The sequence below is a fragment of the Lichenostomus cassidix genome, chromosome 1 (assembly GCF_008360975.1).
Source record: "Lichenostomus cassidix isolate B80296 chromosome 1, HeHo_3.0, whole genome shotgun sequence".
NCBI classification, from domain to species: domain Eukaryota; kingdom Metazoa; phylum Chordata; class Aves; order Passeriformes; family Meliphagidae; genus Lichenostomus; species Lichenostomus cassidix.
This window is the reverse complement of record NC_139479.1, coordinates 32,716,723-32,742,270: the sequence shown is the minus strand read 5'-3', so window position 1 is coordinate 32,742,270 and position 25,548 is coordinate 32,716,723. Positions and strand designations below refer to the sequence as shown.

Genomic DNA, 25,548 nt, shown 5'->3' with positions numbered 1-25,548 from the left:
ATAAATCTGTTTGGGTACAAGGGAGCAGACAAAGCACTCCTATATAGATAAAATTTCAGTCATATCCCTCTCAGACATTTTGAAAGTTTACCACAACATAAAAGCTGTGAGATGTAGCTGTGCAATGAGTGACTCTTGCACCTTGCAAATAGCACAGAACAGGTTTTATTCTAGCTAGACTTCTGTCTACTGGAAAGGCTAATTATGATTTCTGCACCTGCATTGATGGAAAATGGCAGTTCTGACATTTTCTCAGCTATATGACACCTCTGCAGAGCTGGTACAAGCAGAGAAATGTATCACAATTGTTAGCACTTCCAACAAACTGGAGATTCGAAAAAAAAAAAAAGAGTTTTCAGTAAAAACATTACGTGTTCTTCAGAATTCAGTTGCAGAACACTTTAAGCTCACATCTCAATAGGGCAAGTTTTATGGGATCCTGGGGTATGTGGACATCTTACATGGACATGGGAGAGTAGCCCACAGGATGATGCTGCTGGTGCCAGAAGTTGGCTAAAGATTCAAAATGGGTTGCCATTTTCAAGAACAGTGATGGAAGTGTTTGGCTTAAAAGGGAAGAAAGGAGAAAAAAAGGGAAGAAAGGAGTGTGGCTGACATGGCAGCAGCTCTACAAGGTCGACCTGCCTGCTAATCAACTTGCTACTGCATTCTGGATTAACATGCTAGAAAATGTGAGTGTGCAAAGGTCATTTCATAAACACGCCATTGTATTAAGATAAGGATTTGTTAGATTTCCCAGTTTTTTATAAGCCCAAGCAACTGTGAGACTTTATCATAATCAGTCCTACAACAGCCTGTTAGATCAGTGAAAATCTCAAAACTTCTGCTTTCACCAGCACAAAGGACCAGTCTCAACAGACTTTCATAGTACAGAAAAGGTCTCAAAAGAGTGCCAGCTCTCCAGTGTGATTGACAAGGTGTAGATCATGTTACCACCAACAGCTGGAGAGAGCTTGAAAACAGGGCCTTGCATTTGCCTTACATCACGTTATTCAAATCTGGGAATAAGAATAAACCCAAAATGTGGATCAGATCATGTGATGACAATGACTTTGTTGACAAAGGAAGTTATAAAAATGCTGAATAGACTCTTTAATGGTGCTTCTGGCAGAATGAACATTTTAATAGGATGACTGGTAGGCAAAATATAGGCTGGACCATATCTGTCACTGTAGTGTTTTTGCCAGACTCGTGTGACTGAATCCTGAGAGTCAACTACCAACTATGTGCAAATGTATGTATTTATTTGCATTTAACACAAAAATCTTCCTGCATCCCCCTAAGTACAGCTGAACTCTGTTGGATGGCTACATTTTGTCCTCTGACCTATTTCACTGCCAGCTTATAGCTTTAGTTTGAAGCTTTTGATACCTCTGTTGTTATCCACTTAGCCTTCCATCTCCCAAAGCACACCTCATTGTTTCTGCCTCAAGCAGAGCCTCTCACACAACAAGCAGATCAAAGACCTCTGCTTGGGCCCAGATCAAAACTGACAAATGGAAAGAAAAAAAGCAGGAATAGAACCAAGTGATAGTTTTGCTAAGCAGGCAGGCTGATTTCTGCAACATATGTGATGGCTGTTGGACAGAGGTCCCACCTGTAGAGAATATGAAGAAGCTTTAGTGCAGAGCAGCTTGGGAAGGCGGGTGGAGGCCTGCCAAAAGAAAGTCTGGAGCACAAACTGCAACTGCAGGGTTATTACAGTGGAGGAACTACCCCTTGAGGTGAAATTATTGATGTTCCTAATGGACTGAAAGGAGCGTGGTGACCTGGGAGCTAAGCCACTGCAAGGAACTGAGCTGTGTCAACATGGCTCTCTTACAAAGATGCAGCCTGCCTTACAGAGATGTATAAAGAAGCTCAACTTGATACCTTTTCTTCCTTATTTGATAGCACACACTCTAGGTTATGCTGTTTAAAATGGTTTAAGTATTTATGCACCATGATACCAATCCATGAGTGTAAAGAGACAGCAACTTTTGGCCTGTATGAACCAAATACACTCTGCATATCAAGTTCCCTGGCAACAACTTAATAGATGGAACACTGAGTTGAAGAGAAGTCAATTACATCACTATTAAATTTTGATGCTCTGCACAGACGGAAACAATCATGCTCCCATCACCATTTTACATACAGGATTTAGTTACACCCATGCAGTCCAGAGAAAGAATAAGTTGTACTCACTTTTGACCACAACAGCGGTGAACACTGTATTTTTAATTTGGTAAAAATAATTCGGGAAATATTCATAGGATAAGGTGATACCTGTCCAAGGCTGCAGGGATGCAGTGAAAACACCTGGTAAATGTGAATATGGGAGTGCAAGGCTTGAGCTGATGGTAGCACTGACACGCCAAACCATGGATGAAAGCTTTCCTCCATAAACAACAGAGTTCAGCTGGGAAAGAAAGTAAGAAAAAAATTTTAAAAAAATTGTGTACTATCCTTAAGTATTAAAAGAATTAATTGCCTGGATATTTCTCGTTTTTGCCTTAAGAGCAACAGGCAGAGTATGTAGTATGTAGTGAACTGTTGAAGAATAAAACACAGGTTACTGGTGGAGGACTTTGCAGAAAGTAACTTAAGATCTTGACTGCAGCTCAGCTGAGAGGTGGATAAAATTACAATATACATGGAAATTGTCTCCTTCAAAAGAACCATCACTTAGTGACAGACTTTGCCCAGCACCATGCAGCACATAAAAAACAAACCCACGGAGGAGGTTATGGCTATTCAGTTTTTTATTTTACAACTTTATCAGCATTACACATACGTAATGCCATATTGCATGCAAGGTCTGCTATGAGGCCTGTAGGTTGTTATAGCCTGAAGATATATGTTGTATGTAGATTGTGTATCCTAAAGACACACAGCAAAGATTTAGCAGTATAATGCTCTCATTATACCAGAAATGTTACTTTTGAATGTGAGATTCAACATAAGCCCGTCTTGAGGCAGTAATTTTTAATGGTTCACATAGGTTTGAGAGCTAGATCTTCAGGGCAAATTACTGCTTTTCATCTCTAAGAGGTTTACAAATGATGGTACTGTCAATGTAAACTTTCAGCCCTGAACAATCAAATATTTAAAGATAATTGCACATAATTACACGGATTTTTAAGGTTGTTAAGAAGCATTTGCATAAATACCGTATTTAAAAGGACTACATATAAATAGAAGTGTAGATTTACATAGCTGTCATCTTGAAATATTTATAAAAGGGAATTCCTAAGCAATAGCAAATGACACAAAGACAGTTCCAAATTCATTAGCAGGAGAAAAGAGTTTCTTGTAACTAGAGCACTTCAATAAATACCTTCAGAAGCATGGCAACAATGTTAAGAAAGATCACATCACTGAAGGAGATAAGACCCGGTGTGTAACTAATTAAAGATGTGGCCAAAGTTATTGTGCTTTCTTTTTATGCAAAATAGTGTCTAAAATACACGTTTGATGTTATGATTGAAAATAACGACTCTGGGAGAATTGTCACAGTAGCAGAAATGTCAGCACTGTTTGCACCACCACTGGAAGCTGGGAGGGAATTCCTCGGGTAGCCAAAGGCAAAGCACTCTTCTGCCGAAGCTGATAAAACAAAAAACCAAAACCAACCAACAAACAAGCCCCCAAAAGAAAACACAAACACAGTTTTACAGGAGTTTGTATTATTTTAAACTCGGTCATTTTCGTTACTCAGTATTTCCTCATTTAAAGGGTTTGTGATTCATTTAAGGGGGAGAGAAAAAAGAGCTAAAGGAAAAAGTGTTGATTTTGGGTTGCTTGCAAAAAGTGACTTTTCTTTCCCTCCCCTAACTCGAGGTGATTTTAAAACAGTAAATATATGCTCTTTTCCTTTTCAGGAAAAAAAATTCAAGTGAAAAATGCTGACTACATCTCTATACATTTCCTGCAATTGTCTTGCTTCCTAGAAGAAGATGTCCAGTAGGATGTACCTGGATGGAAACCTCCAAGTTAGCAATTTGCGTTTAGTAAGTTTTCCTATGTCCTATTAAAAAAAAAAAAAAAAAAAAAAAAAAGGGGGAAAGAGGCTAGAGAAAAAATGGAGAAAATAGAAAAAAGGGAAAAGAAAAAAAAACCCCAAAAAACCGCCTAAAACCAAAGAAACAAACAGACAAAAAAACCCCAATCAAAAAGAAAGGACCACCCTCCCCCCAAAACCAAAAAAGAAACGACAGCGCTTATTGTCGGCCAGTTCTCACGGGGACCGTCAGCTCCCGGCCCAGCTCGAGCCCGGCCAGGGGCAGGGCAGGCTCTGGGGTGATGATTTCCAAGACCGCCCCGGTGTAAGAGCAGCTCACAGGTTCGCTCTGCACCGCGGGGAGGGAGAGCGGCACCGGCACCGCAGCGCTGCCCGCGGCACCGAGGCACCTGGAGCTGCCGGAGCCGAACCAGCCCCACGGCGGGTCTCACCCACCCCTTCACCTCCGCCGGGCGGGGCTGGCCGGGCCGGGCACGGGGGAAGCAGCGACACCGCCAGCTCCCGGCGGACGAGCAGGCACTCGCTGCCCGGTGGAGGCGAGCGGCGGCGGGCTGCGCCTTTAAGGGGCCGGGGGAGGCGGCGGCGGGCGGGTTCCTGCGCGGCGGGGCCGCTCCCTCCCGCCGGCCTTCTTTCCCTCCCCCGCCGGCCGGGCGGGCGGTGGGCAGTGCCCGCGGGCCGCCGCGGGACTGGAACGGGGCGCCGCGGCATCCCGGCTCCCGCAGCCATGGCCGAGCCCCTGCGCCGCCCGCTCCCGCTGCTCCTGCTGCTCCTGCTGGCGGCCGGGGGGCTGCGAGCGGCGGAGCGGAGCGGCGGCAGCAGCAGCGCCAGCAGCAGCGCCATGGAGGAGCTCGCCACCGAGAAGGAGGCGGAGGAGAGCCACCGGCAGGACAGCGTGAGCCTGCTCACCTTCATCCTGCTCCTCACCCTCACCATCCTCACCATCTGGCTCTTCAAGCACCGGCGCGTCCGCTTCCTCCACGAGACCGGCCTGGCCATGATCTACGGTGAGTCCCGCGGCACCGCCCGCGCCCCAGCCCCGCTGTGAGCCCCGGCAGGTGCCGCCAGGGGCGGGGGCGGTGGCAGGCCCGGTACCTGCCGCGCCCCTCCGTGCCGCCGGAGGAGCACCGAGCCGCTGCGGCTGGCGGGCGGCAGCGCCCGGGTAGGCCAAACCCAGGGCAGGGGGAGCTCCGAGTCGCAGAGCCCGACCGTCTCCGCCGCTGCTCCTGGGTCCCCTCCCCTCTCCGGCGCCTTTCCTGGGGCTGGGGACAGAAGGACACTGAGGCGGGACACGCGGTGCGCAGCCTGCGGTGCGGCAGCGGAGCGGTGTCCTGCGGGAAGGTGCGCCCCGCCGCCGTGGCCATGCTGCCAGGGACAGCGCTCCGCTGACCCTGCCCGCCGCAGAAAGGCAGCTCTCCGGCCGTGCTTCCAGCGGCGTGGAGTGCCGGGCCGTGCAGGTCATCGCGGCGATGCCTTTGAAAGCGCCATCGCGCTGTCCTCGCCGTGCTGTGGCCGCACGGCGCGGAAAGGAGCGTGTTTAGCCTCCGGGTTTGCTCCCGGGCTGGCGGCGCGCTGCTGTCACCGGCGGCCCGCGCTTGCGGCTCCCGGCTGACCGCAGTGACAGCAGACACCCTGACACTGCCCGCGGCTCATCCCGAGCCCTCCTGGTGGAACGAGGGCTGTACTCAGTTGAGTTCGCCCACTCCAGACCCGTCTCCTCGGTGGATGCCAGTAAAGGGAAAGTAAATCCCTTATGAGAAGCTGTATTTCCCCACTGCTTTTGTGGGGCTGATGGTCCAGAGGTGCCGGGCTCTGCTGGATAATGTTAATGGTGCTGGTCTGGTCTCTCTGGTGTTGTGCATGATTGGCGCAGAGCCTGGCAGGTGAGCCTGACCTGGGGATGCAGAGCCCTGGCTCCGCGGGGAACTCCGCGGCTGTATTCGGTGCGCAGTTGGCTGCACAGAGCACAGTGGGTTGTGGGGAAGAGCAGCCATCTATTTGAAAAATCGTTTGTCTGCTGGTGATTGGCTCCTGCCATAAGCGCCCGGGGCACTTCTTCTCCTTCGCCAGCAGAATCCATTCCTGCTGAACCGTGTGAAACACCTGCCCGATGCTGGTCGGCATAAGCATATCGAGGGTAAACACACATGAGAAATTCAGCACTCCAGGGGAGGGGGAGAGTGAAGCGTTTCCTCCCCGATGAGTACTACTGCTCTTGAGAGCTATGTGATTGCTTGCAAAGCAGTGGAATTTTCCTCTGCTGATGCTTCCCTTAAACCATCCCAATTTGCTCTTAGTCACTGATCTCTTTGCTGCATTGCTGTGTGCTTCACATATGTTCATTGCTGAAAACCGACAAATTAACAACGGGGCATATAACTAAGTTATGCACTGGCATGGTAATGCTTAGCAGCTGAAGAATGCCCAGGAGACAGTAGATTAACTGTCTGTATTGATCGGAAAAGAGACAGGGTAAGGAAGTATTGAGGACGTTTAGGTATTACCCTAGCATTGTCACCTTCAGAAAGTTGATTTATGGTGTTTTATGATCATTTCAGTGGCTTAGTTTATACTGAAAATCTTGTGTACGTGGGTGTGCTAATGCATGCAATGCAAGTGTCAGGGCATCAAGGGCATTTGGGTATGTGTTTTGATGAGATGTGTGGGAAATGAGAAATTGTTCAACTGAAGAGCTTCTGCCTCTCATTAAACTCAAATTAGTTTACTGTAACACGCAGTTCCTGATCTGTGAAAGTGGTGTTAGGTTCCCAATTTAATGTACAAATGCCAAAATTTTGTCTTAGCAAAGACCTTACGCTATCTATATATTTTCAGCCCCACTGGCAGCGTTAAAAAAAAGAATGATTGACTCAAACTCAAACTATTGCATTTTCTAGGTGTCCCCTCTTCTAAATAATTTTTCTTTCATAGATGATTCCCCCATACACTTGCCTTGTAAACGAGTCCCTTTAGTATATCAAAATGCCCAGTGTTGGTCAGGATGGTTGGTCATGCTCTTCTCCCTCCCAGACAAACTGACTCTTACCTTGTGATGGCAAACACACTAGGAAACAGGTTTAGTGAGTTCAATTCCTACCTAACATGGTTAGCTTCCATGCTGGTAAAACTCTGCTGAGACCTGGCTTCACTGAAGCGTTTCACAGACTTTCTATTGAACAAAGAAAACAACACAGCAAGTGGCATAGTAGCTTTCTGTTATACTGCTGATAACTGGGCTTAAGTCTCATCTTCCTTCCTTGTTGCTTAAAAGACAGCGGTTAAACTGATAGATTGGTTTCTATTTTGCTGATAACTTGCTATCTGAGAAATGCACTTAAAAAAAGAACTAGATATGTATTTAAAGTGCATATGTTTGATCAGTCTGTCTTAAACACAGAATGGTAAGGCAATATGTCAACCAGAGTTTGTAGTCCTAAAAGCACAAGCATCTATTTGGCTTATAAAATGCTAAATACAATTGAATTCCAGTGTGGAAACTGTAACAAGGGTGCTGCTCTGTAGAAGTTAAATACTAGCAAATATCAGCTGCTCCAGCAACAGTATTGCTAATAAAAGTCATTATGGAGGAATTAAAAAAAACCCAAAAAACAAAAAAACACAATACAGCCCAAGCAAACACCAATCCGCAGCAGGGAAATTAAGGAATCGAAACTTTGCCATCACATGTAAGTCAGCTTGTGACAATGATTGGGATGCTTGCTTTTCATTTGTTGGTCTGAGTTGGAGGATAAAGTGTTCCAAGACACGTTTTTCCTGAAGAGATTCAATGGCAACTTTGTTTTGCAGGCTTCTTGATTGTCTGCTGAGAAGTGTCACCCTGTGGTAGGGAGCAACAGGACACACACCATGGCCCTGGACAGCTCAGGGTGGACTTATGGGTGGGAAGTGCTGGTGGCCCCCAGTACTGCTCCTTAGGAGGCAGCCATCTGGATATGTAGATGTTTCCCAGCAGATCCAGGGATATCACTCCCTGGATTTGCCACTAGGCAATTACTTTGTCCCTTTTCATACGTGGTAGTTCAGGCAACTGGCCACCCATGAATCAGCACAGGTGTCTGTCCTATCAGGTACCTTCTTGTCTGTGGGGTTGTTCTGGAATGTCTGTGGGCCACGTGTGCTAGTGCTGCAGATAAAAGTTAAAAGCAAACTGGGCTTGGGTACCGTGAAAGCAAAATTGTATGTGAAGAGGAATATAATACTTCTATTACCTTTTGAGGAACAGAAATGAGAGAGAAGCTGTATATGTTCAGGATAAAAGTATTATATCTGTTCTGGAATACTCTGTATCAGACCAAGTTTCTTTATCCACAGAGTACATACAGAAAAGGTCTATTTTTAGCTCATCTGGCTACAGTGCTCTCTGTTACAATTTTAATATCTATCTACACATGCTAGAGATGACCTAACTCATCTCCACTGCCAGCAAAATAATGTCAGTCTTGGTTTTTAATAAGCCACTTTGACATAAGCCTCGTAATACTAGATTTAGGATCATAACTGAGCACCCAGTTTTGAGAACATTATCCTTTCTCTGGTAACCTGCTTGTTCTTCCTGAATATTATTTTAAATCACTTCATTACAGGCTTTCAAAGTGAGTCTTGCTCAATTTTTTCGGCTGCTCAGTATGTTTTAATTGTAATACAAATCTCTTCTGTAAGCTTTCTTTATGGCCCGTGACTCAGTGCAAAAATTATAAATTATTCTTGTGAGAGAAATTTAGAAGAAATGCTATATATTTGTTATCAACCTAAACGTATTTCAGATTTGCTCTTCAGGCAGGGTTGGTTGGATAGCTTATAAATTGCTGGTGTTTCTAAAATATTTTTGGAGTATAATTCATCTGTGGTCCTTAGGGCAGTGATTTTGTTTCTTTATTTGTTTTGTTTGTTTGTTTTTATAAGGGCAGTGTAATTAATTAAGATAAATTAGTTAATTTTTATGTTTGTTTAATTAATCTTCATGAGAAGTTTTGTCAAATCAGGACCAGAATACCCTCTGATCACTGGCATAAGCCAAAGAAGAGGGAAATGGCAACCTGGATTTCTTTTGTGCGAGAAAGTCTTTGTTGACATACCTGGCTGTTAAAGCTGGCACTGCTCTGCAGCATCATGTAATTGCAGGAGCCAGGCAGAGGCTGAAGGGGGAAGGTGCTCCTCTGCATGTACTGCAATTCTCATCTGAATCAGAAAGTTATCACAAACAGGTGCCAGATCTGTAATACTGCAGAGCTCACATGCCTGCCTGCCTGCCTTCTGCTGCTGTGTGAGTGCTCTGGTTGTGTTGGTTGGGGTGTGCTGAGCTGAGGGGACGTAACCTGATGTCTGGTGCACACGTTTGTTGTCACAGTGAGGTGGCTCCATGACAGGTTAATGGTGCACTTGTCTGGGCCCTGTAGGAACTTGAGGTTTTCCTTTGTCCACTTCAGAAGATTTCTTTTGGAGCCACTTCCAATTTTTCTTTGCTACTTTGCAATAGAAATATGTCTCTAAACAGGTCCTCCATTGATTCTCCCTGAAAGAACACAAGGACTGAACTGCTCTGTAGATGCAGAGCAACTGCAGCTACTGTAGTAGCTTCTGCTCTTGGTGCAGATGAGAAAACTGAAAAGGAGATGGTGAGGAAGTATATAAAAGCTATCAAGTCCAACAGGATTCCCAAAATTACTTCTCAGGTGCTGATGGTGTCCCTATCTCAGTGCTTCTTAGCCTTTGGGGGTCTATGTTTTTGGGAAGAGGTGGATGGGTTTGATCAGGTCTGGGTTCCCACCTGTCTCCTTTTCTCCTTGGTAAAGTAGGCCTTTGTTTTAAAGATGATCACAGAAAGGTGATAGGGAAAGTTTCCTTGGCTGTGTTAACAAAAATCTTTGTGGCAACTGGTGTGTAACCTTTTCTCTAGATTTCACAATACTGCATTGTAAATTTTCTGTAATGTACTGTAATTGCTAACTCAAGCAGAATGAACAATTCAGATACTGTTCTTTTAGATATTTAATTAAAAATGTTGTGCTGAACAGAAGTGGTTATGGCTGTGTATTCTTTTGCAGTGCATCTTTAATAGGCCTTTCTCACTTCCTGTGCTATAGAAAGATTAGAACACCTGAACATTGAAATTGCCTTCACCCACAGCAATTACCCACACAGCAGGAAGTGCTTCTGGGTCACCTGTACAACTAGTCCTGGGCAACATCTAGGTGTATCTGTGCAACCTGTGAAACACCTTTCTAATACTGGGTGTCCTGGGCTCACTAATAGAGTGACTAGAGAGAACTTTAGACTTCTGCTGTGTGTGCTCCCAGCACAGCTGGAAACAGATGTAAGCCTTGCCTCTGACTTGCCCAAATTCTCCCTTTTTGAGGGATTGGCCTTGACTGCAAGCCAGGATAGTTTCCTGCAGTGCACATAGGTAGCTCTGGAAGCAGTGGTGGGAAGGCTGGCTTCCCTGTGACAGAAAATTGTCATGGTTCAGCTAGCTGTGATCCTCTTGTAGCCTCAGCCCCTACAAACCTCACTTTGTGGATGCATAGCAGCCCTTTTCCCCAGTCCTTCCTGCTGAAAGCTGATCTCCCCTTACCAATCAGCTCTGTAGAGTAGCTCAAAACATCGTACAGAGTTGGGTGCAACCTTTCTCTTGCTTCTGGTAAGATGTTTCCACCCCCATCCACTGCTATCTGAACAACCATTTCCTCCATTAGGTGGAGGTGGCAGCTTCACCGTCAACTGATTTAGAAACCAGATATCTGAAGCTGAACCTCAGCTCCACCATTATTAAAAAAAAAAAAAAAGAAAAAGGTATAGGACACACTTTGCAGCCAGAAGTATGTATCTTGGCCTGTTAGGGGCAAGAAGTAAAAATATATTGCAGTTCTATCTAGGCCTTTAAGAGGTGCTGTGTATCATGGATGCTCTCTCCTTGCTTACATGCTGAGTGTTGTGAGTCCAGCACTGGGCTGCTGAGCTGTCCTTGTGTGCTCAAGAGACAGCCTCAGTATTTAACTCAAGTCTGTTGTTTCCAAGCTGACAGCCAGAAATACCAGCTTGTAGACTTACTTTTTCCCCCCCAACACAGATTACTTATTTGTGACTCAGGATTAAAGCTTTATCCCCCTTAAATACTGAATATAGCCTTTCTCCCTGTGTTTTAGACTAAGTGGTTTCTACATTGAAAGAACGTGATACAAGCAATTTTTAGGAGGTTATTTATGTTAAAGGGTTTTTTACTAGTGTTGCAAAGAATACACAGTCATTCTCAGCAGTTCAGACATTTTCTATGTCTACCAGAGATAGGTAATTTAGCTAAAATGCCCTGCTTTTTTCTCCCCTATTAAAAAGCACTTCAGCCTGCAATTAACTGAGTGTGAAGGGAGAAAAGCAAAATTGTAGGAAACTGTTGTCGGTTTGGTTGTTTTTTTTCCATGCCCTGAAATCAGACAATTCACTTTACTTTAAAAGTACCTAAAGACATTTGAGAGATATGGTGAAAGAAATTGTTGGGTTGTTTTTTTTTTTCTTCTTTTACTGGGGAGAAAGATGTGAAGACTCCTTCTAAATTAAAGTTGAGGAGATGAGATGAACTGAGCTCTTAGCCAGAGGAGATGTGTGGTTTCTGTGCTTTCTTCCCAGCTTTGGTATTTCAAGTTCCTTTAAAAGGCTGGGTGTAAGTTCTTCATTTCTTCTCTCCTTCATGTGTGTGTGAGTGATGCATGGAGAAGGATCACAGCCCCATCCTGGCAGAGCTCTTGTGGGTGCAGCACTGCTGCCAGGAGTGTCTGTGGACTTGGCTACACTGCTATCCCTGATGGCTTAGCAATGGGTAGATCTGCTGCCACCAAAGGGTCCTGGTCCTGATGCCACAGTGGTGGGACTTGCAGGTCTGCTGTAGTCTGGGCTACTTCTCCACAGCTGCCACTTTCTCTGGAGCTTTCTTCAAAATGCCTTTCTTGTTGAAACAGGTGTGTAGTAGGTAATTTTAAAGGCAGATGAAGCCACCAAAATACCTGTTTCATATTTTAAGTGCACATTATGAGTGTATTAGTGATTCCTCCTCTGTTACCTTGTACGCTCCTTGGAGGGAGGAGTTTGAACAGCAAAGCTGGGGGTCTGATGAATGGACACCTTGGTGTGCTGGCTTTGTGGAAATGTTTAAATAAAGTGGTCTGCTTATTCAGAATTCCATGCCCCTCCATAACTGTCTTCACTTCTCACTTTGACTTAGAAAGAAATATCCTCAATCCTATCTTATTTTTTTAAGTAATTTTGATGTGTTCTCCTGCTCTTTCATTATGTAGTCAGGGGACTATTCTTGACAAAAAAAGGGATGGAAACAAAGGAGCACGGTACCAATGTATTCTAAAATGCAATTAACTTGTCTGTGCATAAGATGACAGTCTTTTATGTGCTGTTTATGGAAGTGTGGTGTGTGCAGCTGCATCTCTTGCCATCAGTAGCTAGCTGAAGAGAAAGCTGCTTGTGTGGCTTGGTGTCACCTATGTGTGAGGTTGTGTCCACGAGTGGTGCCAACACACTGTGCATGTAGCTATTGCTTCCAAGGCTCAGATGATGTTCCATTAATTCAAGAATTGGATTAAATATGAAAACTGCTGTTGACCTTTGCCATTGCTTTGAATATGAGATACTGACAAAATGATGTTATAACTGATGATAGTTTAAAAATAGCAAGTATCCCACATGGATATGACTAGCTTTTGGTTTTTACTCAGAATCCATTAGAATGAATGCTATCTGCTTTCACACTAATTCTAAGAAATTATTTCTCCCACACATAGGCTTCTTAGCACTTGATATCAAGTCCTTCAGTAGTGAAAGGGCACCTGCATTTTAAGTGCCATATGCCTCTCTGCTGCTGTTTTACTGCTGCACAATCCTTCTTATTTCTCATTCCTTTGTGTCAGCCTCCATTGTATTTACTGACTGTGTAATGGCCTTTCTCCTGAAAAGATTTTCCTTATCCATGAGAGGACTTGACTGTTCTTCTTAAAATGCCTTCTTAGTGAGTGAATTGTTAATGTTTAGCTGCAGAATCCACCTTCTACTGCAGTTAGAGCACTTGCTTTACCATCTTTGAAAATACAACTCACTCTTGTCCCATCCAAAACTCTGCTGAGTATAGACCAGGTATTTACATTCCTAGCATACACAACACTGCTATTTGCAGTCTCAGGATCTAGCTGATTTAGTACATGAACTACAACTCTACTTTTACTTACTGTGAAGTATTAGAAAAATTACATTTGGAGAAGTAGAGCCTTTGTATGGGCATCTTTGAAAGTGGTCTGTATTAGCTTTGATAGCTTAAAGTGGTTGAGAGAATACAATTCATGCTGTACTTGTGTTTGCTACTAGACACCATAATTAAAATGGTTATTCATGGCTTGAAATACCAACTTATTTTAATTGGCTTTTAGCTTTGCTGTGTAACTGATGCTTTCAAGGTAGCTTTTAGAAGTTGAACTCCCTAGAAGAGTTTAAAGTGGCAAACACAGAGGGCTCCCTGGCTAGCTGGGGGAAATATGGTTCCTGGGTGGAAAGGGCATTCACAGGAGATGTGAAGCAGTGTGAGGAGTTGGCATCACTGGCTACACTGCAGTTTTGCACTGTCTGGAAAACACAAGAATAACATGGAGAATGAAAACTGGTGTAAAGGCTTATTTCTGTTGGGAAGTGCCACCTGATTGTTTCTCCTGGGTTATCTTTGATATTTTAGTTGATTATTATGTAATGTTATCTATTAAGAGAAGAGGAAGCTGACTGTAAGTGACCTTTCACAGACATGCCTGGCAGGGTTGGCTGTAGCATCCTCTTCTGGCTCACAAAATTGAAGTGGGCACTTCTGCTTGTTCAGTTTGTCTTGAAGGGTTATACTTTGACAGTCATCTTTATGCTGCTGCACAGCATGAAAGGTGTGGCTTTGTCATACCTATCTGCATTACTAGTGTCTTACAGGGAACATATCCCCACCAGGCACTGGTTACAGTGAATCATTCTTAGAAGAAAATGAGTATTTTGAAGATGTGTTGGTGTGTATGAAATAACCTTAATGCTGGAATAGACTTTTATATAGGCAACTGAGTGCCAGGATGCTCTTTCAAGGCTAACTTTTATTGCTTTTGATCTCTGCACAGCAGTATGTCTGACTTGGCAAAAATTTGTCTATGAAGTTGATTTTTATATTTAGAGACTTTTAACCTTCTTTCAGCATGTTCACATGTGCTAAAGCAATGTGTATACACACACACACACACAGAGTCTTTTTCTGATTATTTTTAGAGATTCATAGATATAAAATCAATCTTTTCCTCAGTACTGCATGACTGAAGAGTTAGCAATTTCCTAATGATGATCTGCTTGTTAATCTGCAGTAACAAAATATAATTGCAGCATACTCTGATTATACATGTGCCTTCATGAAACAGGGAAATGTCAACATAGATATCTTGGTGATACTTAGTACTTGATTATGTCCCCCATTTCCTCAGGGAACCATAAAAAGGGTTTATTGCTTTTGCTGGCAAATGCTTGAGTATACTTATTTCAACATTTTCATTTTTCGATCCTAATGGCTTTGGGATCTTTTCCAAAGTATAAAAGATGGGACAGTTACATTTTTTATCTCTGTAGTTCAAACACAAATATCTAATCTCATTGCATCAGATGCTTATGATGTTAGATAGTGTTTTGTCAACCCTAATTATGGATAGGGGAAACTTTGCATTCTTTGTTGTTTGTACATAGGATATAGCCCCTCTCCTAAAGACAGAAAGATTGGGGCAGGAGGTGTAAGCACAATCTACTTTGCATTTATGATCACTTTATTCTTAGCCTGTGGAAGCTAAGGCCCCCCATCAGGGCCTCAATCTTCTAGGTACTGCTTAGACTTATTGTTACATTCTTAAAACCAAAACCAGACAAGCAAACCCAAAATATGCTTGTGAAGCATTTGGTTTGCTGGGCTCACAAGCCAAATTCAGAGGTTGTCTTTACTTCTCTGTTACCAGGCCACGAGTTGTTTTTCTGCAAGATGTGCTACCTCTACCACAGCTCTGAGAGAAAGTTGAGCCCCCCACAGTTTTTGGTGGATGATGTCTATACAAATTTTTTTAGCCTCCTTTTGCTCCTCTTTCTTCATTCGCATGATGCTGACACGTAAATCTTGCTCTCCAGTGGTTCCTGTGGGTATTGCTATTGTCATGTCTTTTAGCTCTCCTAGAAATAGCATTATGCTGACTGCCTGCTTTTTTGTGGGAATCTCCTAACATTACTCTTTCCTTGTTATTTCACTTCTCCCCATGGTGCATCCAATAGCTTATTTTAATGCTGATGACCTGGATTCCTCTCCATGCATCAGACCTACTTTTTTTTCCAGTTGAAACGAAAGACCTTTGCTCACTTCCCTGCCTCATGGGAATGTGAGGGTTGGCTCAAGATCACAATGGCTGGAATAGCTTGTAATTTTTATCTTCATCCTGCTACCACAGTCTTCATCACTGTGACTGGTTCTCCTGACCACTAATGAAACGGCCTGTGCCTTGTGTTCGTCTGTAAGCTGTTTGAGCTGTGTAAGTTATTTCTAGGTAACATATGAGTAAGGTATGAATTCCTATGTCTCTCTACACAGCTACAGTCCAGGCTTTCATTGCAACATTGGCTCCTTTGATGTTCGGGTTCTCAAGGCACAGGACAATTTTGTTCAGAATAAACTTTTGCTATTTATTACAAGAAAATTTCTCCTTGACCCTCTCTTGCTTTGTTGCTGTGTTCTCAGCTGTCCTCAGTAAAGTGAAAAACAAAGATGCCCTTATCTCTAGGACCATTTAATCATAACAAGAATCAAACTAACATTTCTTAACTTGCTAATAGACTGAGTCCAAGAGCAAGACCTACTTTTTAGTCCTTACACTTTAAACAAAGACTTTAAGTTCAACTCATGAGCAAAGTGTGGAGTTCACAGTTATGAGAAGAAAACCTGGGCCATTGATGACTATTTACTACCAGGGTTATGTTATAGAGTTTTCCTTGAGTAGTGAGCAAGGAAATTTGAGTTAATTTGTAACATTTATTACAAGTAACAAATTTATAACAAGTTTGTAAAAAGACCAGTTTTTCAGTAAGTTAAAACTTCGAAATGTTTAGAACCCATAGAGAAGGGCAATGCATAAGAACAATAGTTGGAGCTTTTGTAATGATGTCAAAGTACCAGAATCCAAATGATGCAATACATGCATGGTGTTTTTGATCCTTGAACTGATCACATTTGACCCACGTGTATGCACCCACACACAACATGCACTCCTCAGGGCTGAATTGCTCACTTTCCAGAATAGCCTGTTCTTGTGTAATACTCTATCTGAGCACAGAGACAGATTTTTGATGCTTCACTTGATTGGAAACAGTATTTCTTCACATTTGATTTAGTATAGAAATACACCATTTCACATGTGGATATGGTACTTTTTAATGACACCAGAAAAACTTGGCAGCTAAAATTTGGGTTCTTCTTTCTGTTGTCCTGGTACATAAACTGAGTGTATGCTGCATGGAGAATATAAAAAGCCTATGAATCATGTACTGAGCTAAATATATGACCAATGGAAAGCTGATACACCTTAAGTTAATAGTTAAGTATACTCCTAAATTTAACCATTCTTACTGTAGCTGGTTTATCTGTTACTTTGTATTTGCCTTACTGGTTGAGAAACATGGAACAGCAGCTTGTTGACAAATGCAGATTTATGGGAAATTGCTGCTCGAACAGGCCTTCTGTGGTATGGAAGCAGTGAACTGGTGCAACCAGGAGGTTGTTCTGGAGCTGTAAAAAAGGACTGGGAAGACATTTCTCATTTCTGTTAGCAGCTGTTTGCCAGAGGTCCATTCCGTAATGCTGGGCTTCAAAATTAAGTAAAATTAATTTGAAAACAGTATCCTATTTTTAAAATATCTGTAATGTCTGGAATAAAGATAATTTTCATATTGTAATTTGACCTGGCCAACTTTTTCAGACTAGGAGTTACTACTGGGATGTCATGTTTGCAGGACATGTTCTGTTAGACAAGTGGTTGTATTGGCCAGGAAGATTTCTCTGTGACTTAGGGTTTGATGGGCTTGAGGATCAAGCAGTTTTGTTGTAAGCTTCAGTGAGCAGGAGGTCAACCAGTACTGAAGAAGTCACCTAACCTGCCCAGAAGAAGCTGCAGAACAGATTCCTGCAGCAACAGGTACCCCAAAGAGAAATGCTTGGCTGAACTGTGTATGCAAAGAGAGATGTAGCTAAGGAGAAGGCAGAGGACTCAGTCAGTCTTATTGAAGTGGACTGAGATGCTGACTATGAGAAGACAGAAATATCTGGGGAGGGGGGGAATATGAATTTCTTTTATGTGTGGCAAATCAATGACTGAAAAACTGGAAGCTTTCTTGCAAAGAAGAAAAATGTTCTGATTTACTTATCTAGTTTTCCTTGTGCTATTTGTCTAACCTTTCTATTTAGTCTGTGGGTCACAATCCAGAAGCCTAAAGTCTTTGATGTAATAAATAGGAAATCCTGAAAAAGAACACTTTCTCTTAGGAACTTAAGTGGGGAGGGGGTTCCTGGCTGTGACTGGGGTTATTAGGCTGTTGAGGTATATAGTGACAAAGGTTTTCAGAAGTCAGTGTCAGTTGCACCATCTCTGAACCACCACAAGCAAATTGCTCAGCCTTTAAAAATGCTTTTAGTCACCTGTTTATGCTGCTGCTTTTTTTTCTTTGTAGTCCTCCTTGCTTGGTACACCTACAGGAATAGTATGATAGCAGGGAGTAGGGGAATAGTTGTGTTACTACTGCTCATCAGCTTGAAGTGAAAACCTGGTTTTTATCACTGTGTGTTTATATGGGATGGAAAAAGTGTGTGTTTGCGTATTTACAGCTCTATGAAATACCAAAAGTATTCAAGCATTGTAAAACCTTTTAATTTTAGCCTTTTAAAGGTGGAAAGTAATACTAGATCTGAAGTACGCAACAGGAAAAGTTTGCTCAAGAGTGCTTGGGAAACTCACTGCTGAACTCAGATCATGAGCTGTGATTCTGTCCTTACTCAGTGACTTCTCAGTGTTGTCTTTACAGTTCCAGGAAAAGCGGAACCTCTACTCTGAAGCAGTCAATGCTGTGCATGCTCTTTGCACTTGTAATGACAATGACACACAGGGCCCAGGTTAGACATGATCTGATTTTGCATATCTACCTATGCCTGCAGCACATCCGTATTTTCTTCTTTATAGCAGCCATGCAAAGCAGGCAGGCTGCCATGCCTCTTATGGGAGAAGTATGAGTTAGAGAGTGTGGGGGTGCTGGAGTGCCTTTCCCCATGGCTCAGTGTTAACCTGGCAAAGAGGCATGAAGTGACTTCTTGTGCTCTTTTTTCCTAGTCAACAGTTATAAAAAGAGCTGACTAAATTTTTTCAAGGGTGTCATGAGTATTGCTAAAACAATGGGGGTTTCCTGGATCCATTGTGGGGTTTTTGGTGTTTGCCGCAAGTGTCTTCATATTAGGCATTTTGTACATTACTCATGTTGCAAGATCCTCTCAGTTCTTTATTTCTGTTTGATTTGGTGAAAATTTTTAGTTACTATTGTGGCAGAGGAATTGTGGCACACCGTGTAAACTTTCAGTTGAATTTAATGGTAAATTTTCCACTTAGACTGCTGGAATATATGATCTTAATCAGAGATTAATCAAAGTTGAATCCAGTCCTCAAAGCAAATATTTCAGTAGTTCCCAGTCATTATGCAGGATACTGAATATGTCGATTTTATATACGTAGTGATATAGTCTGCCAATTGTTTTTTAGTTGTTATGTTTGTGGTCTAAAACTTGGCAGCCTGACAGTCTGAGTGTTTTCCCAATGATCTGGCAGTTCAGTCTGCCAGGATTTAGCATGAGCAATTGGGCACACCTTTTGTCAATGCTTTGCTTTTATAACAAATATGACACTTTCTCCTGCACCCATCTGGATATCATAACCTGAAACATTATGGAAGCAACGATAATGCTGTGCTCATCCCCAAAGTTCTGCTGTTCCTTTAAAAATATTTTAGCTGTTTACTCCGCAAGAAAATGGTAGGCTGAAGAGTTTGCTTGCTTTCTCAGGATAATTAGCTCCAATCCCCAAACTGGTTCTCTATACCTGAGTCTAATAGCTAGGTTAACACTTCTCTGTAAGGAGCAGTTATCCCATTTGATCTCCCACTTATTGTTGCTTAACCTGCTCATGTTTAATAACAATTCCTCTTGCTTAAATTGATACAGCTTGTTAAAAGCTTTGCAAAGAAAAATTGCAATGGATGTGTTTTTACTGGGTTGCGTTTGCAATTGTGTAATTTACCTTTAGAATTTGGGAGAAATTTTTTTATTTGTGTTGGGCTTGAGCAAAAGCACTGTGAAGCTGCTTTGCCTGCTACAGAGGAAAGGGTCACTGAAGCAGTAATTCTCTGAGGTCCTTGGCATGAATAGGCATTGCAGCAATAATTTTTATTTTCTCAAGAACTATTTTAATTGCTGCAGCTTCAGAACACATCATTGTCAGGACCTGACATGAACATACTTTTGTACAGAAGCAGCAAAAAACTCCACAATACCTGCGACAACGTTTCAGCATATCTGTAACCTCTTTTTATTTTTGTCATTCCTTCTTTCTGTGAGTTATTGATCCCTTAATAAAAAGAAGTGGGAAAGGTAGCCTTCCTGTGTATTTGGGAGAGAAGGTACTGTGAAACAACTTCATTCATACAGAAGCACATGTGGTTTTTGAAATAGAGCATTTAAATGATGCAGTGCTTCATAACCCATTTTGACTAGATTTCCACCATTTTCCTGTTTTGTTTGTGGTGTGTATGTTTTCTAGCTGACTATTGTACAGATCAGTGAATCTTCAGTTCATGCTCTGAAAGGTTGGATTTTCTTTGGATGGATTTTCATTATGGCCCTATTGCCATTCTTTACAATCTGAAGAAAGCCTGCATTCATAAGGATTACTGCATCTGCAAAGGATGAAGAATAAGTGGGAATGATGAACTCTAGCGGTCATGAATGGGCAGATTGTCCTGGGCATTTATTTAGTTGTCAGTATATTGTGGAGTATTTGGGCTGAAAAAAATGTTAGCATTGGGTAACATACTCGTTTTATTAAAAGCACAGTAGAGTACTCAGAGTGTATGTTCCAAGACACACTAGTACAGCACATGCTGTCTCTCTTCCTAAGTGTGATTGATTTGTTTATTTCTCTCTGAAAGCTTGTAATTTTAGATTCTAATTCTACTTTCCATTGCTAGCTATGCTTGTCTTATCAGACAAGTCTTATCAAAAAGGTGCTTGCCATTCTGAGTGGGATGCTGCACTGCGCTATGCCAGGAGCACTGAACAAGGAACACTTTGCTGTGCTGGCTGAAGATCAGAGTTTATTCTGGAGTCTGAAATGTTCCCTGTGTTTCTCAAATATAAATAGTATTATGACCAAGAGTTGTGTGCTTTCAGATTCCAGTTTGCCCTTGATGTGCTAGGTGTTGGTAAATGCAGGTCTTTTTCCATGGTGTTCTGATGAGGCACTGTAGCAGTTTTATCCTCAGTGATAACAGTCTCTTCTCCATAAAATGTTAATCAGGAGTAAATGACCACTGGGCAGTTGCTGTACTCCTAGATAGTATGCAGTACTTCCCAGTGCTTCAGTATTGGAACAACTAAGGAATATCTCATGTTAACTGTTTGCTCCTGATGGGACAATCCGGTTCAACTACAACCAATGCTTCAAGTAGATAAAATATAGGAATATAGTAAAATATAATTTAAAACAGGGAATTAAAGTGAAATTGTTTAAGTGTTTTGGAGGGTACGTGTGAGTTGTGTGTCTGGCACAGGCATGTCTTGGCTGCCTGGGGCTTCTGATTCTACTGGCAGTAACTGGTTTAGCAACTGCACAACCCAAATATAAATCCTGTTAATGCTGTAGCAAAAACACAGCACTTCATTGAGTGTCATTTATTGCACACAGTATTAATATTCTGGTCTGAAAAAGGTTTCCTTGCCTTTGAGATTGCACTAGGGAATATATTCTGGTTGAGTCAACAAGAAAATACAGGGACTTTGATACAGCTACTGAAGAGGCATATGTTAATGGTGCTTTTTGAAGACAATGTTCTCTGAACAGTATTTTGCTAGTGGTAGTTTGTTACTGACAGCTCTTGTATGAAGGCCCTGGAATAGCAAACTAAGAGTAGCTGTTTCAGAGAGAGTAAGAAAGTGAGCAAGCAAAGGGGAAAAGATTTCCCCTTGATGAAGACAGAGTGCATATTTTGAATGCTGTTTTCTTCAGATTTTCAGTGAAATTATTTTGTATGCACTTGCCATCTTTGGGATGTTTGCTAGTACTAGACCTGAGCACACAGTGGTGTGCTTTTTTGCAGTTGTCTGCTAATGTATGTGTGTTCCCTGGTTTGACAGGAATTGGTGTGACTGCATTTCCTGACATCAGGACATGTGTGATTATTGCTCATAGATGTTATTAATTGAATATTTGCACTTCTGTAGACATCAGTTGGCCAGCTGTTATCTGTCAGACTGGATTTGTATTACTATAGCCATGTCACAGATAAAATTTTTTCATGTTTCTACTTGATGATTTTGACAGGTCACACTGAAGGAACTGCACTGTAGAGTATGTTTGTATGAACCAGCTTCCATGCTACTTCTGGCACAGAAAATTTAATAACAATGTCCAATATTACTATATCCCATATTCATGTGGACTCCTAGGATATTTTACCAGGTGCTTGGATACTGCAAAAGTAATGACTGTCATACTCATGCTCTGAAAGTGTACCAGATACCTCTGTGCACTGCTTCTGTCCATTCTAGGAAATGGCATCATCATCTCTGTGCCACTGTATGTCACCTGTGCTTCAGCTGCACCAGTCCAACTTGTACTTTATCTTGGACTCAAAGATATTGTGTTTCTGGCAGAGTGAGGATCAGTTCCTAGATACTGTTGGAGATAGTGTATCCAAAATAGCAAGTTACCTGGAACAGTTGGCCTGAAAGGTCTACTTTACTCATGGTGGTGGTGCCTGTTAGCTTGTTAGCTCTCTAGAAGAGAGCTTGAATGTGGTATATCAAGCTGTAACGTTTCTGTAAAGTTTTCTTCCTTCCTTCGCCTGTTCTTTAGGAATGTGATGGCTACTCTTGAGGTTCATATGATCATTAAAGCCTGTGATGGGTTTGCAGGGCACTGCTATGACTTCTTGCAGGTGAGTGGTTATGGCAAGGAGCAAGACCTAAAGCATTCACTGAACCTTTCAGTTTTTCCTTTCTGCTGCCTGCAGTTGGGATTTTCTATTCTTGTGCTCCCACGTATGCTCTCATATATGAGTGAAACTTAGAAAGCCCACTACTCTTCTAAACCAACCCCTAAATATTTATTTGTTCAAGAATGCCAAGTCATACCCCCTGGTGAAGAGGGACTTGTGATTGTTGGCATCACTTGGAAGCTCTTATAGGCTCAAGCCTGGGCTCTAACTCTGCAGATGGCATGGCTTTGCTTTAAGGCTTTGTCACTCTTGGGAGAGACCCACCTTACTGATATCCTTAACAAATTTTAACAAACTGGATGTGATCCTAGTGCACAGCAAGCTTCTGTGAGTTGTAGCAAGTCTAATCTTAGGGTAAATCCAAGGCATGTGTTGGAATGAGGCTGGGTTTCTGAGCTGTTTAACCCAATGAAATGTTCTCATGTTCTTCCTGCTCATTTCTGGGAGTGCAGAGCAGTTTTCTAAATCAAACTGAAATGAAATTTATTATGCTGTTTGTGCAGAGTGGAACTCTTCCATTTGCTTTAGAATATTGTGTTCTGCACAGAAACATGCTATTGGAGTTATGATAAAGAAATTATACCAGTGATGGAGGGAAAAGAAAAAGCAGAGGATGCTGTTCCAAGCAGTTTTGGTTACAGCTTCTTTACACTTTGCTTCTTGGGAAGCTTTTTTGTCTTTGCTTTGTTGTCAGTCTGTTTGCCATCATCCAGCCCTTTTCCTCCCTCCCTGAGCTATGTCACAGTGCCCTCCTTACTCCAGCATCCATGGGTTTTCTGGTGTCCCATGAGTAAGTGCTGTAGTTTTGATCAAGGTAAATCTGGAAGCCTAGCTAAATATACAGAACTGTTTCTAATATTTAAAACCCAATGAATTGTGATGGAAGCCTCTTTGGAAATATTCATAACTTTATTTGGATTTTTCTTCTCCCTAGTGTGGGAAGTGATTCTTTTAACAGCTAAAATAGTTGTTCTCACTATTGTAACTTTTTGTTTGTTTGTTTTTTAAAGAAGTCTTTATTTACTTTTCTTAATCCCCTTTTGAAAATCTGTTATGGAGGTCTCTAGTTAATCTTTTACAGTAAATTTATTTTAAAGAACAGGCATCAATAAGAATAGGACTTAAGTCTAGCAAGACAGAATTATACAAATTTTTTTTTGACAGAACTTGCCTTGCTTTTATGAGCCATTTCCTCAGAAACTGGAACTCTGAAATGCTGTTCTGACAGAAATATTTTCTACTCCTTGTCTGAAAAAAAATCAAGTTACTTTTTATGCAATCACACCTTTTGCAAAATTTACAGCAATATTAGATGAGGATACCACAGAGACTGCTCAGCCTGTCAGTATTGGATTGCAAAGTCTTGAGTCTTGTTGACATCTCTGCAATTTGTCTGGCCTTAATATTTAATAAGCCTCATACTCTCCAACCTCAGAGTGAGAGCAGTGCTTTTAAAAACCACCTTGTGCTTTTGCTGGAGTTCTCACCAGACTCCTTAAAGTCAGAGGTGTGCTTGCAACACCATGTCTGATGGGTACAGCAACAATCAATTTTACGGCTCCATGCTCCTGTTGTATGAAACTTTTAAGGAGCTAGCAGAACAAATACCTAGTATAGCACATCAAGACATTGGGTTTGCTCCTGATCAGTGGGAGCTATGGTAGGTCTTAAGTTGCCTTTTTAGGAGGATGAGAATGAGGAGTGTCCAGGTAGTGCTGCAGCCTGTGTGTTCTGGTTGTCTGCTTCTTGCTGAATGGCTCACTGGGACCAAGACTTTTCCAGAAGGAACACAGGAGATGAGTGAGAGGGGCAACCCACATCTCTCAGTGAAATGGCAGCAGTCAAAGCAGCACATAAAGGTCTGTTGATGTGCTGGCAAAAAGCAGCTGAGCCTGCTCAGTTTTTAGGCAAGTTTTTGTTTTTGTCTCCAATAAAAAGCCATGGGGAATCTCCGAGAAATATAGCCTGAATAAACTTGTTTAGGCAACAGCTGTGAACATAAGGGCTCTTTCATTCCAAACTTTTGGTTTTAATTCTGTTTTTGTCTTTGTATACACAGGAGTCAATTTCTAGTATTGCTAATAATCTGCAAGTTCCCACTACTTGGACTTGTTATAGTGGAAAGTGTTCATTCTTTGCATCGTGTACTCCGAATTTGCTTGCTCAAGTAATGCACAAATTAAAAGTATATGTCATTTCATTGGAGTATTTCACCAAGGAAATCCATGCTATAGTTGATAACATTTTGAATTACTTTTGTGTAAGAAGCTGCGTAGCTGAAATTGAAAAGCTCTATGATGTGGTTTGGGAGTTTTCTAAAAGTCTTCCAAAACATTTCTGTCTTTAAACCCATGGAAGTAGCTTTTTTTAGGTCTCAAAAGTGGTTTTAGTGAGTAACATTCAGCTCACATCTAAAGGGGAAAAAAAGTAATTTTTCTTTTTCTTTTTTTTTTTTTCCTTTTTTCTTTTTCCCCTGGAGGCTTGAGTAAATTTTTGGTCACTTATTTTCCTTTGTAGTTATCACAGTTGCAAGCTGTAAATGCTTTTTCCTAATAGCTCTGTAAATTTTGAATCTGAGCTTGAACTTTTAGATTTGTTTGTCAGGCTTAAGTCGGTGCTCACTCTTCAACACTGTGATTTGTTTTGTTTGCAGCTGCATAGTTGTCTTTTTTCTCCACCCATCATGATGAACAGACTGAAAGATAAATGTGTGGGAGCTCTTGCAAACTGCTAATGTCTTTTAAAAGGCAAATCATTAAATCAGAACTCTCTTGAAGTGCACCAGGGACTTTGAGTCTGAAAAAAATGAACTTCATTTATAGCACATCTGTAGCTTTTGCAACACTTACTGCACAAAGGAGATGCAGTGTCTGCCTATGAGGTGTATATGAACTCTAATGCTTTGAGACATATTAAAACATATCTTCTGAGGTGTAAAAAGTATCATCTTGGGCTGAAAATGCTCCATTGAACTGGAAGCCTCAAGCAGTGGGTTGAAAGGAAAAGTTATTTATCTTCTGACTTGGTGCTTTGAGGAGAAATGGGAAATCCTAGGCTTGTTTCCCTTCGTTTTAACACTTGGCTGCTTGGAAGAGGAAGAGATGACAGCTGTGATTCCTGCTAGCTCTGGGCAAAAACCATTCTCCACTTCCAGTGGCTTC

At 42.0% G+C, this 25,548-nt stretch overlaps 1 protein-coding gene across 3 annotated transcripts in view; it reads left to right on the top strand.

Annotated features, from left to right (window-relative positions):
- The first annotated feature begins 4,543 nt into the window (after positions 1 to 4,543).
- Positions 4,544 to 25,548, top strand: part of SLC9A7 (solute carrier family 9 member A7) — a 71,061-nt gene continuing 50,056 nt past the window's right edge. The window contains exon 1 of one of the 3 annotated variants that reach the window (XR_014850890.1): positions 4,544 to 5,028. Coding sequence is in view for 2 of the 3 variants with exons in the window: in XM_085055827.1 (XP_084911953.1) it covers positions 4,749 to 5,028 (280 nt within the window). In the remaining variant the exon portion in view is untranslated. The remainder of the gene's footprint in view (positions 5,029 to 25,548) is intronic. The other 2 variants (XM_085055827.1, XM_085055835.1) reach the window with 2 other exon arrangements.